General features: G+C 47.4%; 1 protein-coding gene across 1 annotated transcript; it reads left to right on the top strand.

The window, feature by feature from the left end:
* Positions 1 to 1,779: 1,779 nt before the first annotated feature.
* Positions 1,780 to 2,877, top strand: LOC111256084 (BTB/POZ and MATH domain-containing protein 1-like). The gene is made up of 2 exons (XM_022823647.1): positions 1,780 to 2,057; positions 2,211 to 2,877. The coding sequence occupies exons 1-2, from the start codon at positions 1,780 to 1,782 to the stop codon at positions 2,875 to 2,877; spliced, it is 945 nt and encodes a 314-aa protein (XP_022679382.1).
* Positions 2,878 to 18,553: the final 15,676 nt, after the last annotated feature.

Raw genomic sequence — 18,553 nt, 5'->3', positions numbered from 1 at the left:
TGGACGAGGTGGTAGATCCAAAAGGAGAATTTTATTACGATGGACGACAATAAGACACTCCGAGCAGCAACACCACGACGGGAAGATTGTAGACAGATACTTTGATTTATTTGTATATATAATACGCGCTAATTATGATCGATTTATACTAAGCTAGTTGAATTGTGTATATGAATTGTGTATAAGAATTGTGTATATATATAGTAATTGTATAATTACAAATCCCATTCGTTTAAATACTAGTTGATTTCTTTCTAAAAAAATCTCAACTACTAAAGGTTAACAAAAGGGCCGCGGTACTACGTACGTGATGCATGCATGAAAAATTCAGGCGCCAGGCAGTGCCATGCAGGCGCCATTTAGTCCCGGTCGCTTTTACCAACCGGGACTAAAGGGCCTGTCCCGCGCCTGGCGTGGCAGGCCCTTTAGTCCCGGTTGGTGACACCAACCGGGACTAAAAGGGACCTTTACTCCCGGTTAAAAGACCCGGGACTAAAGACCCCCCCTTTTGTCCCGGTTGGTTTATCCCGGATGGATTTTCGAGAGATATGCACCCTACCAACCGGGACTAAAGGCTAATTCTCTACCAGTGTTAGTCTGTGCTGAATATATGCAATGCAACTAAACAGAACAGTATCATATCAGGGCTCTAGAAAGCTAGAGGATAAGTTTAAGAATTCTAAATTCTACAACTCACGTTGAGAGATGAATTTGCCAATAAAAAACTTTTCTTCACAGATCACGGTTTAGTAAAGCCATATTAAATTTCAATATAGCATAGCTTCTATGATTCTGACATTTAGAGCACTCACAGATCGCGGATTAGTAAAGTCTATTGTAATTTACCTATGCTTCTCACAAAACTGGAGTCCAAGCACTCACATCGACAATGCAGAACTCATTGGCTGGTGTGGAGGCTTAACAGTGAGACATACAACTGTGTCTCCTCCGTGTATTGCTGTCCCGTGCGGTCCTACTTGCAAGGTGAGCAGTAGTGTGCATGATTCCAATAGAGGGTGTAGCGAACATGATCTCATTAAGCCATAATTTGTGATTTTGGTGATTGAGTGATAACATAGTCATTGGACTAATGCTATATCTAGCATGTACCTTGTAGGTTTTCTTGGTCCCAAGAATGCAAACCAAGTCATGGCAAGGTCCAAATGATGGTATTCTTGACATCCAAGTCATGGTATCTAGGATTATTCTATGGTACTGAAGCATCCAAATGATAGAAAAATCCAGAGATAATTCTAGATCATCCAAGTGACGGTATCTTTGGTGCTTGCATTAGACAAATTGGAATGAAAACAGCACCATCTGATGTTCCGATGCTCCACCTGAAAAGGGTCGGAGTAATTGGTATGCTGCGGAGAAAATCAAACAAAGTCAACCATCAGATGTTCCAATGGTCATTTTTCTAGTAGCATCGGATGAATTATGAGGGATAAGCTTGGAAGATAGAAAAAACGCAATAGCACCGGATGATCCGATGGTATGCACAAGAGGAGCGTCGGACAAAGCATATTTACTTTGAAGTCAGACAGAAGGTTTTGGGAAAAAATCCATCAGCACCGGATGATCCGACGGTACCATCGGCGAAGGCATTGGAGAAATGACGTCAAGGGATCCAACTGCTATGTGACGTAAATAGTGGCATCGGATGATCCAATGGGGCATCGGATAAAGCATCAGATGAATTTCTGAGGAATTTGGGCGCGGGAAGTCCAATGGCTAGTTACACCGGATGTTCCGCCAACACCAACCCAACACCAACCTATGGCGGCCGCCACCACCTCCGCCGTGCTGCTATCCTCTGCCGCACGCCGGCTCTCCCAATCGGCCTCCTCCATCATCACGCGCGAGGTGACGGGGCACCACAACCTGACCATCGCTGGGTTCGCGCCGTCCCGGAAGTTCCCGACGGACTGGACGGCGTCGTCGCCAGCGTTCGACGCGGCGGGCCACGGGTGGCGGATCACCTACCACCCCAACGGCAACAGCTGGCCGGAGTACGTCTCCCTCTACCTCGAGCCTGTCGACGGTGGCGGCCGCCGGTAGGTGGCCGGGACGGACCCCGTCGAGTTCAGCTTCACCCTGCTCGACCCGGCGGGGAACCCCGTGCCCCGGTACACCCGGTCGTCCCAGGGCGTGAACTACTTCGACGGCGAGGAGATGAGCAAGGGGTTCTAGAAGTTCATCTATTGGAGTGACCTCGAGAAGTCGGGCTGCCTCGAGGACAACAGCTTCACCGTCAGGTGCGACATCACCGTCATCAAGAACTGGACCAAGAACGCCGCCGACGGCGCCAGCAACGCCGCTCTGGCCACGGCGCGCGTCGTCTTGCTGCCGTCGGACCTGCACAGGGACCTCAGCAACCTGCTGTGGAAGAAGCAGGGCGCGGACGTCGTGATCGATGTCGGCGGCGAGGCCACGTACGACGCGCACGGCTGGCTGCTGGCGGCGCGGTCCCCGGTCTTCGAGGCGGAGCTCTTCGCCGTGGCGAAGGAGAAGGTGCCCGGTGGCACCGTCCGCCGCCGCATGGAGGTCAAGGGCATGGAGCCTAGGGTGTTCGAGGCGCTGCTCTGCTTCGTGTACACCGACGCGCTGCCGGAGGCGGAGGAGGGGGGACCAGGACGATGCCGTCGCCATGGCGCGGGCCCTGCTCACGGCGGCGCGGAGGTACAAGCTCGAGAGGCTGGGGCTGGTGTGCGAGCGCATCGACATGGGCACGGTGACCGGGACCATGGTGGCGGCGGAGCAGCACGGCTGCCGTGCCCTCAAGGCCGCGTGCCTGGAGTTCCTCACCCGCCCGGGGAATCTCAAGGCGGTCATGGAGACGGAAGAGTTCGAGAAGATGAGAGCCAGCTGCCCTAGTGTTATGTTGGAGCTTCTCGTGAAGCAAATGGCGGCCAAGTTAATCTAAACCAAATGCTATTTACACATACAGTTATAGTGTAGGTTTTTTATTTTCATTTTTTTTTGCATCCAGTGTACTAGCAGAGTGGCTATCTTTTGGCAAAATTGAAAATTTGAAGTTCGTTAGGGTTAATGTATATGTATACAATAAATCTAGGGTAATGCTAGGAGATAGGCGTTCGTAGGCATCGGAAGCTCCCACCGGGTCCACCATCTTCAATAATTTATTGTCCACACATTTGATTCCAGACAGGACAAAGCATATATTTATCCTCTGCCTTCCTCCTCATCCCATCCATATATCTCCCATCCGCATCTCTCACACAACTCCTCTGCTACTGAGCTGGACACCGGCGGCCCTCCATCGCTTGCTCTAGGATTGGGTGCGAGACCAGGCAAGACTCGAGAGCTCCAGGAGTAGGATGGCCATGACGGCGGCAGGGTAGCCCCCTTCCTCCCTCGTGGATCTCCTCTAGTAGCTGAGGAGTGTGGAATGCAAGGTGAGCCAAGCTGAAAGAGCTCCAGTGCATAACCCGCGTGGGCCGGCGATGAGGCGTGCGGGCCGGCGATGAGGCATCGTTCTATGGCCACCTGCAGGAGGTGGAGTTCAGCTGCACCACGGCGTCGTCGTACTCACAGCACTACAGGCTCTTCCCCTTCAAGGGCCACGGCGGCGGCCGTGGCAGCGCGCGCGGCGAGTACGGCGACCTGGACGCGGCGGCCGTGGCGCGGGCATTCGAGATGCTCAGCGCTGAGGTGGAGGCCGGTGCAACTCCATCGATCCGAGGTATGGAGGTGCTGCCTTAGCCATGGATAAGCTAGCGCCGGTCGATCTGACACCAGCTGAATCTCGTCACCCTTGTTTAGGAAGTAGCAATCAGCATGCGATGGGAAGGCAGCACCTAGCAATCCGCCATTGAGATCAGATGAGGTACACGTACAGTCTGCCCATGTTGCTTGCATATGTTGCCATGACTTTTGATTTGGATGTTGCGATGGCTTGATTTGCATGTTGCACATATTTATTTGATTTGTTGCAATTGTGTAAATTGTACAGATTTGAGTTCATCTCAACATTTCAATATGCGATTTTTTTGGGACTTGTTGGCTTGTTGCAATAGTTGATACTGGAGTTGCAACATGCAATTTCTAGATGTTGCACGAGGTGATTTGAGATGTTTCAGTGGCGATAACGAGCTACTCCATGGCGATGAGCTCTTCGACCGTGGGGCCAGCTGCTAGATTCCACGGTAGGTCTGGCTCCCCCAACAGCAGATTCCACGGCGGGGTGGGGGGGGGGACCAGCCATTCCACGGTGAGGGGTGGCCTCATTGACGGGGGAGCTTCTTTGTGATGGATATGAGACACCTTCATGGATGAGGTCTCTGGATATGCATAGGACTTTTCAATGTTGCAGTTGTTGGAGGTATGCCCTAGAGGCAATCATAGAGATGATGATATTCCATTTGTATTCATGATTTGTATATTGTGTTCATTGAATATCCATTAAAGGCTACTTGAATTGATTTGAATTATGTGAATTGTATGTGAAACTCTTTACTTGTATGGTTATTCTAAAGTTGTCCCTAGTCGGAGTTCATGTGAGGACACACATGAATATTAGACTAGCACATGTATTAGTTGATGACTATGTTTCACAAGTCATAGACATGGAGATGTTGAACTAATAATGTGGGCACATGTGGAGACATGTGCTAGGACTGACCCAACACGAGAAGTAGTTCTCTCTTTAAACAACATATACGCTTTGTCCTTAGACCTGAGATTGTCGCATGTATTCAAGATGTGGATCGACCTACTTAGGGGCTATCAAACGCTATGCCGTAACAGGGTAGTTATAAAGATAGTTTTCGGGTTTGTCAAGAAGCATGCTATGAGACATGGTCAATCAAGATGGGATTTACCCCTCTCTGATTGAGAGTGATATCTCTGGGCCCCTCGAGTGATCGGATTCGAAAATGCATGGCCATGCTACATACGGTTAAGAGTTAACCTACAAAGGGATTCCGAATCATAGGATCGAGAAAGAGCGGTCGGGTTGAAGCTAGACCAAATATCGTGAGGCAAAGGGAATAGCATGTATATTATGTTGTGATGGTTCGTCTGATATGATCTTCGTGTGCGTATAGGAGTTGGCACGTCTTGCTAGAGGCCGCTACCGACTATTGGGCCGAGTAGGAGTACTCGGGCCATGTCTATACGTATCCGAACCCATAGGGTCACACACTTAAGGGGCTGGAAGCCCAATTCGGATGTGATCCGAGTTGGATTAGGTTTAGAAGTACTAATGGGTGTGGCAGAACCACCTCGGATTAGCTTGATTGAGCATGGTTAGGTCGCCTAACATGCGACACTCCTGCTTAACTCGAGCTAACACGAAGCGCCGTCGGACTTCATCCGATTTAACCACTTGAACAGGATCGAGTTCAGCGAAACTCACACAAGGTGAGCGGTTACAGAGAATACAACAAGTCCACAGATTTAAACAAGTTTTACTCATTTTGGTTCCACCATAAAAACCAACATTAGGGTTTACAAACAAAGATCAACAGAGAAAGCTAGCGGAAGACTTCGTCGGGGTCGGACGTCCGGGCGAGGCCAACCAGAACATCACTGAGTCCTCTCCTCGTCGTCCGAGGGGAGGTCCCACTCGACCGTCCAGCCTGGCGGGAGCTGGGGCGGCCAAGCACCAACCCGAGAGGGGTCGGGAACTGCAACTTCACCTGAAAAACAGGAGCCACAACAAGGCTGAGCTACTAAGCTCAACAAGACTTAACCGGGGAGGAGCCAACTCCTCTTCCAACTAGACATGCAAGGCTTCTTGGCTGAGGGGTTTGTTTTGCCAAAAGCACTAAGTAGCCTATTTTCCAGTTTTAGCTCCGGTTCTAGATTTACTTACCAGTCTAGGTTATGCAACCTATTCTAAGCAAACATCGAGCCAATCAAGTGTGTAGATAAAAACAACAACATTGCCATCATCAGATTCCTCATTTACTCAGGGTGACATAGCGATCAAGTAATCTCAAACTGTGAGAGGTAAACGAATCGATTCGAGTTCTTTAACCATGCATGGTGAACCTAGCCCCACGACATCCGCGCACCCGGAGGTCGCTTCCTGTGTCGGCCTTCCCCATCAATCCCCTAACCCGTGTCGGGCCCATTTCCTTTGGTGCAAGGTTCCACAGACCCGGCCTCTGCCGTCCTGTGACCACGCTTTGCCACCACGTGCGACAACCAGCAGGGGAAACTCCGTTCCAAGAACAATGGGGCGACCGCTCACGTCTAGGTTCAATCAGGTACTAGGCTTCCTCATCCCATACTAAGTATGAGGCTAGTACTTTCAAACACTTGATCATGAACACCACCACTGTCGGGCCTTAGCAAGTTTTCATAGACAGACGGGGCAACCATCCGACCATCAAAGTGTTACCCAACCCTGCCCCGTCCACCGTCCTTATAGTTGTAACAGGAGAGTAAACATGCAACTCCTACAACTCGCGAGTGACAGGAGATCACTCGGCTTTTACCGTCTCCTATTTAAGCAATGCAGCTACTCGGTCCAACAGCTAGTGCTCATATCAAGGGTTACTAAGTCATGCATCTAGGGTTTCACACAACTCCTAAACGTAAATGCGCAAACATGCTATTCGGAAGGCATGTGCAAGTTTGGCAACAACACGTAGGATTTTTATGCAACCGGGGCTTGCCTGCAAACAAGGAGGGCTGGAACTGCTCGACTTCGGGGGCGGCTTCGACTTCCGCGGGCAGGATCTCGGCCACAGCTTCTTTTTCGGGCGCCGGGTGCAGCTCGTAGAAGCCGTCAGTGAGATGCAGCTCTACACGAATGCAATGCAAGGGTTGGCTTAAACGTTTATTTCAACAGCAACGCTGGCTCTCCTGAGCCCAGAAACTTGCGACAAAGAGCAGGAGGTTGAGGCTGTTTGAGAGAGCTGATGATGATCAACAGGTAAGGGTAGGAAGGGAACTAGTGGTCTGATCCTTGAACTAGAGGGTGTGATAACTGGGATCCTCAGACGTAGGCGCTGAAGGGTTCCCACGTTTTACACATACACCCTCGAGTTGAAGAAAAGATCACAGCCAAGCCCTCGGGCGAGGCGGACAAGGGTCGGTGAACATACAGGGTCGGACGAGATGGAACTGGGGTCGGGCGGATAGGAGGGGTCGGGCGAGGCGGACTTAGGGTCGGCAACTCACCTTCTTCCTGAAAGGAAAGCTTGGGGTTGGGAAGAGGCAGACTTGGGCGGAAGGACTAAAGCTTCGAGCAAGGACTAAGACCGGCGATGCTTCGGCGGCGGCGCTTCTTGCGGATCACAAGAGAGCTCTACGCACCACAAGGGAGCAAGCTGCGGGGTGACTTGGAGGAACTGAGAAGGAACTGGAAGATGAACTTTTCAAGAGCTGGGTGGGTGGCGCTAGAAGCTTGAGCAGGGAGCTAGAGGAGGCTAAGGGCAACAAAGGCGGGGGGAACTCCGGCGACGGGGGCATTCCTTTTATAGCTGCTGGAGTAGAGGAACGGAAACGTCGCGGAGAGAGAAAAGGGGAGCGGCGCGAAGGCCGGGGAGAAGCAATGGAGTGCTCTGCCGTGGCGGCGATTGAGCAAACCGGGCGGTGCTGCAGAACTCCGGGGGTGACGCCAGCGATCATTGCGCTACTCCGTCAGGGCGGCGTAGGCGCGGGTAGACCGGTGGTTGGGATTTGGCGGAGAGCGGGCGTCGTCGTGCGGGAGAGGTGATAGAAGCGACCGGTTAAACGGCGCTAGGATCGAAGGCGCACAGGTGGGAGAACAAGCGGACGCGGTGCGGGGGAGAGCGCGGAACAACAGATTGTCGGGCGGTTCTGACAGAGCGGGGAAAGTGACTGTCGCGGCCGCAGTCGGGGTTTGCGGTGGAGGAATCGTCTTGTAGCGACGACCGGGCGGCGCAACTGTTGCTGGAAGGGACGGAAAAGACGGGCGACATCGGTCTCCGGGGCCGGGATCTGGTATCGCGATGATGGGCGCGGGAGACGAGGGTCTGCAGAAAGGGGTGCAGAGGGCTTCCGCTGCCATTGGGGAAAAGGGCGCGGGACCCAACGCTGCTCCTCGCCAGAGACAAAACTGGGCGATGGCGTCGGAGAAGGCGAGCCACGCGGCAGGAAAAACTCTGAGGCGGCCATGCAACTCGAGTGCGGCTGATGCAGGGATCTGGAAAAGGATCTCACGGTTCACCGGGGAAAAAGATCGGACGAGTGAGGAAGGTCAGCAGGATCCGACGAAGGGCTGAACTCGCCAGGGTCGGGAAAGGAACGAAGCGGTAGGGGTCGGATCTCAGGGGTCGGGACTGGCGGAAGACTGAGCACTTAGGTGCGGTCAACAGAACAACTGACTGAGGTTAAGGGCTGAGATCAACCTAACTGGGAAAGGTTAGGGGTCGGTCGTTACAATGGGCCTCGGACCCAGAGGCCCGTTAGGAACCTGTATAAATAGAGGGGTGGGGGCGCCCTAGGGTTTAAACCTTTTTGGTGAAACACATCTGCCGCGCCTCCCACGCCCTCGCCTGTTGCAACTCACGGATCTAACAGTCCGGCTTGCGACGCTTCCTCCTTGCATGTGTGGATACCTTGGAGGTGTTGTGCCTGCAGCACTTGGACGAGCCGCCGATGAGCCACGACGAGCCACGACGAGCCGCCGACGAGCCCCGGCACGAGGGCGATCTTGCTGCACGTGGACGAGCTGCTGAGGAGCTGCTGGACGTTGATGTGATCAACTACGTACGGCTACGTTGATCAACTACGTACGACTACGTTGATCGTCTTCGCTGCATCGACGCAAATCTACATCTTCCGCACCTGTAGTGCGTCGAGTGGTAATCCCGTGATCCTTATACGGCAGTTCTTCCTTGTTTTACGCGGTAGAAATTTTGATTTGCGCTAGTGTAGCCTACCTCGTATCCCAACAGTGGTATCAAAGCCGTAGCTTCTTTGTTTTGGATTCGGGATGTGTGCATATGGAGATATGCGAGTTTTCAGTTTGATCTATGTCCTGGTTTCGTGTTCTTGCTGCAATGGTAGTGTAACGACATACTCCTATTGGTCGGTTTCCGCCCTCGGAGTTAAGTGATACACGTAATTTCAGTTGCAGTGAGCGAAGATCAATATGATTGGTCGAATCGAAATCCAGGTTCATACGCCACGCGCATGAGATGTGCAATAGTAGATGGGATCTACTACCGGGGTCGGGATTTTTGCCGTGTGCGTATGCTTCGGTAAATCAGCCGTAACTTTTCGGTATGATCTCAGATTGGGGCGAATTTTATATGAAAATTGATCTACAGAAAAAGTTACACGTGAAATTCAACCGCTCCGCCATTTTCGGCGAAGTTAGATTTCCCAAATTCGGCTTGGAAGATGGAGTTTCGGGCATCCGAAGTTTGGAACGTTCGGACGCTTAACTCTGTTTTGCAGGATGTATGTATCTTGTGATCAGTATGGCCCCTTTGTGTATGTGATGCATGTGTGTAACTCATTCGTGACCTGCGTGTCGCGCGTACGGCAACATGGTAGGAGCCATATGTGTTGTCACTTTATTGTATTTAATGGTCTGCGTACCAATCTGTGATGATCCAAGCAACTATGTAATCTTCATTACTAGCTTCTTTACTAGCTATTAGGCGTAATAGCATGTTCTAGTTCTTGGAGGACTCATCACCAGGAGGATGGCGCACATGGAACATGGAGATGGAGATCACCATGGTGAACAGGTTCTATGGAGATGGAGATCACCATAAGAAAACGAGCCATACTATGTCACAACTGTGTGAATGCTATTCTGTTTATGTTTTACTTTCTGCATGCTGTGATGTTAGAAGTAGAACGATCCCTCACAAAGTTTAAGTTAGCATGCCCTCCCAACTAAAACTTGCACCATCCCATATCTTGTACAATTAGTGGTGGGTCTATGAAATTAGGGTGCCACTAGTTTTCCTTGATTAGACGGGTTTGTGTCGGACACTTACACGCATAAGGGTTGGTTTGCTTAACAAGGTTATTTTAACGGTTAAGGACCTTGGGGCATAAAGGTTGGGCGCCGAGACATGGAGATGTCACCCAACAACAGGAGTCATATGTGATATGATTAGCAAAAGTTGCTTACCGATCTACCTTGTTTGCTAGCGGTGATGCTAAAGCTCACTAGTAGACTCGTTAGTTGTGGATCCTGAATCACTAAGTATCAATAGAGGGATATTGATTTTAGTAGGAGTAGATTCTGTTAAAATAGTTTAATGTGATTTGCTCTATCATGGATACGTTTGTCTTAGTGTATTTTGCATTACTTTTGTTGTAGATTAAATGGCACCTAGCAACACCACACCATTTGCTTTGCGTTCGGTCCTTGAGAAGGACAAGTTGAATGGAACAAACTACTCGGATTGGATTCGTAACCTGAGAATTGTTCTCAGGGCTGATAAAAAGGAAGATGTTCTAGACACCCCACTACCATCAGTACCTGCTGATGATGCATCTGCTGCCATTAAGGCTGCTTACAAGAAGGCATTTGATGCTAATCTTGAGGTAAGCTGCCTTATGCTTGCTTGCATGGAACCCGAGCTGCAGATGCAGTTCGAAACAAATCATGAGGCGCACGATATGATCGTGGCGCTCAAGGACATGTTCCAGACACAAGCTAGGACTGAATGGTTCAATGTGTCCAAAGCCTTTCTGGAGTGCAAGCTAGTAGAAGGCGCAACAGTAGGACCACATGTAATCAAGATGGTTGGTTACACTCAGCAATTGGAGAAGCTGGGCTTCCCAATAGGCAAAGAGTTGGCCACTGACTTCATTCTTTCATCTCTTCCGCCTAGCTATGGGAACTTCATCTCGAACTACCATATGCATGGGACGGAGAAGGGTCTGAATGAACTGTGTGGTATGCTCAAGACAGCAGAGGTAGACATTAAGAAAAGTGCTAGTACCAGCCATATAATGGCTGTACAGAACAAGCCTACCTTCAAGAAGAAGGGCAATTCTTGGAAGAAGAAGGGTAAAGCTGGAGTGTCCAAGCCAAACCCAGCGCCCAAGGCTAAAGCTGGACCTGCTCCAGATAAAGAGTGCTTTTATTGTCATGAACCTGGTCACTAGAAAAGAAACTGCAAGCAATACCTAGCTTCGTTGAAGAATGGCGGAAGTAAGAGTACTTCTACCTCAGGTACGCTTGTTGTTAATGTTATAGACAATATTTTTCTCGCTGATACAATTATTAATTCTTGGGTATTTGATACCGGATCGGTTGCTCATATTTGCAATTCGATGCAGGGAATGATAAGAAGTAGAAGTGTGGAAAGAGGAGAAGTTGATTTCCGCGTGGGCAATAATGCAAGAGTTGCTGCGTTGACCGTCGGGACGATGCAACTCCACCTCCCGTCAGGATTTATTATGGAGTTGAATAATTGTTATTTCGTTCCTAGTTTAAGTTGAAACATTTTGTCTCCTTCATGCTTGATGAAGGATGCTTATTCATTTGCGAGTGAAAACAATGGTTGTGTGATCTCTAAGAATGATATGTTTATGGCTTTTACACCCATTGTGAATGGATTATTTGTTTTAAATCTTGATGGTTCGCCTGTCTGTAACGTAAGTGCTAAAAGGCCTCGGCCTAATGATTTGAGTCCTACCTACTTGTGGCATTGTCGTTTGGGTCATATAAGTGAAAAGCGCATGAAGAAGCTCCATTCTGATGGACTTCTAGCTTCGTTTGATTTTGAATCATACGAGACATGTGAGGCTTGCTTGCTAGGCAAGATGACCAAGATGCCTTTCACAGGATTTCCTGAGAGAGCAGTAGACTTGTTGGAACTCGTACATAGTGATGTATGCGGACCAATGAGCACGATGGCTAGAGGAGGATTCCAATACTTCATAACTTTCACTGATGATTTTAGTAGATATGGCTATGTCTACTTGATGAGGCACAAGTCTGAAACCTTTGAAAAGTTCAAGGAATTTCAGAATGAAGTTGAAAATCAGCGTGGCAAGAAAATTAAGGCCTTACGATCTGATCGTGGAGGCGAGTATTTGATCCACGAGTTTAGCAATCATCTAAAGAGTTGCGAAATTGTTCCACAACTTACGCCGCCTAGAACACCTCAGAGAAACGGTGTATCCGAGCGACGTAATCGAACTTTGTTAGACATGGTTCGATCAATGATGAGCCAGTCGGACCTACCGTTGTCATTTTGGGGATACGCTCTAGAAACAACAGCTTTCACACTTAATAGGGTACCATCTAAATCCGTAGTTAAGACACCATATGAGATGTGGACTGAAAAGGTTCCCAGTTTGTCTTTTCTTAAGATTTGGGGATGTGAAGTATTTGTCAATCGACTTCAGTCGGACAAGATCACATCCAAGTCGGATAAGTGCATTTTTGTGGGATATCCAAATGAAACTTTGGGATATTATTTCTACAACCGGTTAGAGGGCAAAGTGTTTGTGGCTCGGAATGGGGTTTTCCTAGCGAAAGAGTTTCTCAAAGGAGAAAAGAGTGGAAAGACAGTGCATCTTGAAGAAGTTCAAGATGAGCCGATTGAGCAAGAATCAATGAGTGATGCTAACGTAGCAGAACAAGTTGAGATACCTATGGCAAGAGAAGCACCGCCACAACCACGAAGGTCGGCAAGGCTCTGCGAAATGCGGGAAATATTATTGTTGGACAATGATGAGCCTGCGACATATGCAGAAACAATGATGGACCCAGACTCCGAAAAATGGCAGAGTGCCATGCAATCCGAAATAGAGTCCATAGGAGACAATCAAGTTTGGAACTTGGTTGACCCACCTGATGGTGTTAAAGCCATAGAGTGCAGGTGGATCTATAAGAAGAAAAAGGACATGGATGGAAATGTTCACATCTATAAAGCACGACTTGTCGCAAAAGGTTTTCGACAAGTTCAAGGAGTTGACTACGACGAGACTTTCTTGCCCGTAGTGATGCTTAAGTCCATTCGGATTATTCTAGCTATAGTTGCATATTTCGATTATGAGATATGACAGATGGATGTCAAGACAGCTTTCCTGAATAGAAACCTAGCTGAGGACGTGTATATGATACAGCCTGAGGGTTTTGTCGATCTGAAAAATGCTGGAAAGGTATGCAAGCTTCAAAGATCCATTTATGGATTGAAGCAAGCATCTAGGAGTTGGAACATTCGTTTTGATGAAGTGGTCAAAGGGTTTGACTTCACCAAGAACGAAGAAGAGTCTTGTGTTTACAAGAAGGTTAGTGGGAGCTCTATAGTATTTCTAATCTTATATGTGGATGACATATTGCTGATTGGAAATAACATTCCTATGCTTGAGTCCGTAAAGACTTCACTGAAAAATAGTTTTTTGATGAAGGACTTAGGGGAAGCGGCATATATTTTGGGCATTAAGATCTATAGAGATAGATCGAGAAGGCTTATAGGATTAAGCCAAGATACTTACATTGACAAAGTGTTGAAGCAGTTCAGCATGGAAGAGGCAAAGAAAGGGTTCTTGCCTATGTCATGTGGCATACATCTCAGCAAGACTCAGTGTCCTTCGACTGCTGATGAGCGGGATCGCATGAGTAGAGTGCCATATGCCTCGGCTATTGGATCTATCATGTATGCAATGATAAGTACTCGCCCAGATGTTTCATATGCGCTAAGTATGACAAGCAGACACCAGTCTGATTCAGGTGAGAGTCACTGGACAGCGGTGAAAAACATTTTTAAGTACTTGAGAAGGACTAAAGATATGTTCCTCGTCTATGGAGGTGAGGAGGAGCTCGTTGTAACAGGTTACACCGATGCTAGTTTCCAAACCGACAGAGATGATTCAAAGTCACAATCAGGATTTGTGTTCACGCTAAATGGTGGTGCTGTTAGTTGGAAGAGTTCCAAGCAGGAGACGGTGGCCGATTCTATGACAGAAGCCGAGTACATCGCGGCTTCGGAAGCCGCAAAGGAGGGTGTTTGGATAAGGAATTTCCTCATTGAGCTTGGTGTGTTCCCGAATGCGTCCAGCCCATTGAATCTCTACTGTGATAACAATGGGGCAATTGCGCAAGCAAAGGAGCCAAGGAACCACCAGAAGAACAAACATGTAATGCGGCGATTTCATCTCATTCGAGACTTCGTTAACCGGGGTGAGATCAAGATATGCAAAATACACACGGATCTGAACATTTCTGATCCATTGACAAAACCACTCCCGCAGGCTAAGCATGATGCGCATGTAAGAGCTATGGGTATTAGGTACCTTCTAGATTGACTCTAGTGCAAGTGGGAGACTGTTGGAGGGATGTCCTAGAGGCAATCATAGAGATGATGATATTCCATTTGTATCCATGATTTGTATATTGTGTTCATTGAATATCCATTAAAGGCTACTTGAATTGATTTGCAATTATGTGAATTGTATGTGAAACTCTTTACTTGTATGGTTATTCTAAAGTTGTCCCTAGTCGGAGTTCATGTGAGGACACACATGAATATTAGACTAGCACATGTATTAGTTGATGACTATGTTTCACAAGTCATAGACATGGAGATGTTGAACTAATAATGTGGGCACATGTGGAGACATGTGCTAGGACTGACCCAACACGAGAAGTAGTTCTCTCTTTAAACAACATATACGCTTTGTCCTTAGACCTAAGATTGTCGAATGTATTCAAGATGTGGATCTACCTACTTAAGGGCTATCAAACGCTACGCCGTAACAGGGTAGTTATAAAGATAGCTTTCGGGTTTGTCAAGAAGCATGCTATGAGACATGGTCAATCAAGATGGGATTTGCCCCTCTCTGATTGAGAGTGATATCTCTGGGCCCCTCGAGTGATCGGATCCGAAAATGCATGGCTATGCCACGTACGGTTAAGAGTTAACCTACAAAGGGATTCCGAATCATAGGATCGAGAAAGAGCGGTCGGGTTGAAGCTAGACCAAATATCGTGAGGCAAAGGGAATAGCATGTATATTATGTTGTGATGATTCGTCTGATATGATCTTCGTGTGCGTATAGGAGTTGGCACGTCTTGCTAGAGGCCGGTACCGACTATTGGGCCGAGTAGGAGTACTCGGGCCATGTCTATACGTATCCGAACCCATAGGGTCACACACTTATGGGGCTGGAAGCCCAATTCGGATGTGATCCGAGTTGGATTAGGTTTAGAAGTACTAATGGGCCTCGGACCCAGAGGCCCGTTAGGAACCTCTATAAATAGAGGGGTGGGGGCGCCCTACGGTTTAAACCTTTTTGGCGAAACACATCTGCCGCGCCTCCCATACCCTCGCCTATTGCAACTCACGGATCTAGCAGTCTGGCTTGCGACGCTTCCTGCCTGCATGTGTGGATACCTTGGAGGTGGTGCGCCTGCAGCACTTGGACGAGCCGCCGACGAGCCACGACGAGCCGACGACGAGCCGCGGCACGAGGGCGATCTTGCTGCACGTGGACGAGCTGCTGAGGAGCTGCTGGACGTTGATGTGATCGACTACGTACGACTATGTTGATCGACTACGTACGACTACGTTGATCATCTTCGCTGCATCGACGCAAATCTACATCTTCCGCACCAGTAGTGCGTCGAGTGGTAATCCCGTGATCCTTATACGGCAGTTCTTCCTGGTTTTACGCGGTAGAAATTTTGATTTGCGCTAGTGTAGCCTACCTCGTATCCCAACAGCATTAGCTTACCTGATATGTTTTGCTAATTCACCTTTGATGTTGCATCGTCTATCAAGTAGATCTGCAATGTTGCTACTGTTATAAGAAAATGTTTGAGATGTTGCAAAGGACAACTTTTGATGTCGCAACGGGTGATTTGGCTCAGGGGTTAATTTTTTATTTTTCCTTTTGATGATGTACTTGTTGTTTTGAAGATGTTGCAGTTCTGATTTATGAATGTTGCGGTGTCACATTTTGGATGTTGCGGTGTAATATTTTGGTTGTTATTTATCATGGGCTGAATTTTCATTTGGAAATGTTGCATGAAACATGCACTTGATGTAGCAGTAGGGATTCGTGGATGTTGCAAGCGTTGTAGATGCTCATGGGTGTTGCGGATGAACGTGTCGTCTGATGTTGCACAATTGATTTTCTGAGATGTTTCAATGTTGCAATAGTTAGCTTCTGTTGTTTCATCTGTCAATTTTTCATGTTGCATTATTTCTTCCCGTACGAGCTCAACCCCAACTCAACATATGATGATTTTTTGGAAATGTTGCATGAAATATGTGTTCAACGTTGCGGTGGGAATTTTCCCTCACGAATGTTATGTTTACATTGAGCTTTTTTTTCGCATCTTTTTCATGTTGCAACTATAAATTTTCGATGTTGCAGCTTTTTTGTTTTGATGTTGCAATGGAATGTCTGATAATTAGTGGTATTTATTGTGGTACTACTGTAGCCGTGTAGCCGTTTGATTTAAAATGGATGATGATGTATGCGTCCGATGGGAGTTGCTCCCGCTGGACGTCCGAGTGCTAGCAAGCCCTATAAATCTATCTATCTATACTCAAAGTTAAACGCCCTTATCCCTCACAGAGAACCCACTTGACAGAATGACAGGTGAAGAGGAGTACCAAAGTTTTGAGAAGGATGAAAACAAAGCTTTCTAAAATGGTTCTACGTTTTTGCGGCTTCTTTTTTCACCGTGAAAGAATTTTACCCACCTCGTCCCACCCGTCAATTCTGCGTCGAGATCACTGTGCCCCCTCCGCTTGCCATGTTTGGCGCGTACCTGTTCGTCCGCTCGTTAATTTTGCGTCAAGATTTTTGGTCCAAGATTTTTCCTCCGTGTGAGACATCCACCCGTGCACGTTAATCACGGTGATTAGAAAGGAAGCTTATTCACCCATCCAAAGGTGATTTAGAAAAGGAATCTTAATTTGGAAAAGGAATCTTAATCACGTGATTTTTTCCTTTTGCTTCAAATCACGTAACGCTGTTTGCTTTACCTCCTGCTTGAGTCACGTATTGGTTTCTTCTGCTTGTATCACATCATGAAGGACGTCTCCTTTTGAGTTATCGTTGCCGTGTGCCTCCAAGCCGTATTCGGTGCTAAGGGACTGCCACCGCTGCACGCCTGCAAAATGTAGACCTCCACATCCAACTTGTCGATCCTACCCATCGCCTCCAAGTCCTTCGGTTCAATTCAGGGTTGCAACACATTTTTTTTACATTTTCTTTCAATTTATATTCCTTCATTTTAAATTTACAAGTTTTTATATAATTTTTTTTGCCAATTTAGGTTTATACAATTCTAATATATATTTCCTTATGTCCTAGCACAATGTGCATGAGTGGATATGCTATCACAAAAACAAAGGTAAGTGTATATCACTAGCTTGGTTTATCACAATGCAAATACAAATACAAAGATAAGTGTATCTTGGTGTCATGAACTCAAACCTAAGTAAATATGTCAACCTGCAAAAAGATGGTTTGTGCGATAAATATGTCCTTGAGGAGATCGATTACCAATTTGCACCAAAACATTGTCTTAGCCCCCACATAAAATCACCTCAAGGAAAAGAAGGTGTGACATTGAACATGATACACCTATATGATATGCCATATATATGATACACATTTGACCATAAATAGATTCCAACTTGTGTATTCATATGCCCTTGGTACCTTGGACACATTCGAAAAAGGTTCGTTCATTCTAGAGAAAGTAAATATTGAAGCAAATGACAAAATGTTAATACAAGGGGTTGGGTAACACAATGTAAATAAAACCACGTGAAAAGAAATTTTTTTTTCGAGAAATTGAAAAAAAGAATCACCTGATTTGGACAACAAATGCGAAAATTTCATGGTGTAGTAGTTTCATATGCACTACATGCAAGACACAAACTGTATTGGTAACTCTGCATACATGGTTTCATCTAGATGAAATCCCTCTTACCTCTCACCTCATTAACTCACTGCCACATCATCAGAAATGCTGACATGCACCCTAATTAACGTGCATGAAACCTCTATGAAACTCCCACTAGGATTAGCCAAGGGACAGAGGGAGTACGCTTTTAGAAACAAAATCTACTCATTGTCCCCTACTAATCCTGGATGCATCTCGTCTGCAGGTTGACTCGTGTCACTACCGAGTGGGCCCATTCCCTACTAGGCCCACACGTCAGAGATATCTAGCCTACATAACTGCCGAATGCGCCTGCCTTGGGTACTGCCATGGGAGGGGCGTAGTTTCTCGAATGCGCACAACGCACTCGGTTCAGAGCGAACAGGAAGGGAAGCCGCCCATTTTTGGTTTCCGCTTTGACCCTTGTGGTTGACATGGGGTCCCACCTATTCATCTCAATCACGTCTCGTCGAGATCCTTCCATTCCAGTTTCCTTCCGCTCTGAACTCCACTCGTACAACTATCCACTCGCACTTTTAGGGGGCATTTGGTTTTGTTTGCTTATTTTTAGCACCTATCACATCGAATGTTTATATACTAATTAGGAGTATTAAACACAGACTATTTACAAAACCCATTACATAGATGGAGGCTAAACGGCGAGATGAATCTATTAAGTCTAATTAGTCCATGATTTGACAATGAGCTGCTACATCAATCATTTGT

This window comes from Setaria italica, unplaced genomic scaffold (genome assembly GCF_000263155.2).
Source record: "Setaria italica strain Yugu1 unplaced genomic scaffold, Setaria_italica_v2.0 scaffold_18, whole genome shotgun sequence".
NCBI lineage: Eukaryota > Viridiplantae > Streptophyta > Magnoliopsida > Poales > Poaceae > Setaria > Setaria italica.
Note: the sequence above shows the minus strand (reverse complement) of the source record. Positions and strands in the feature narration are given on the sequence as shown.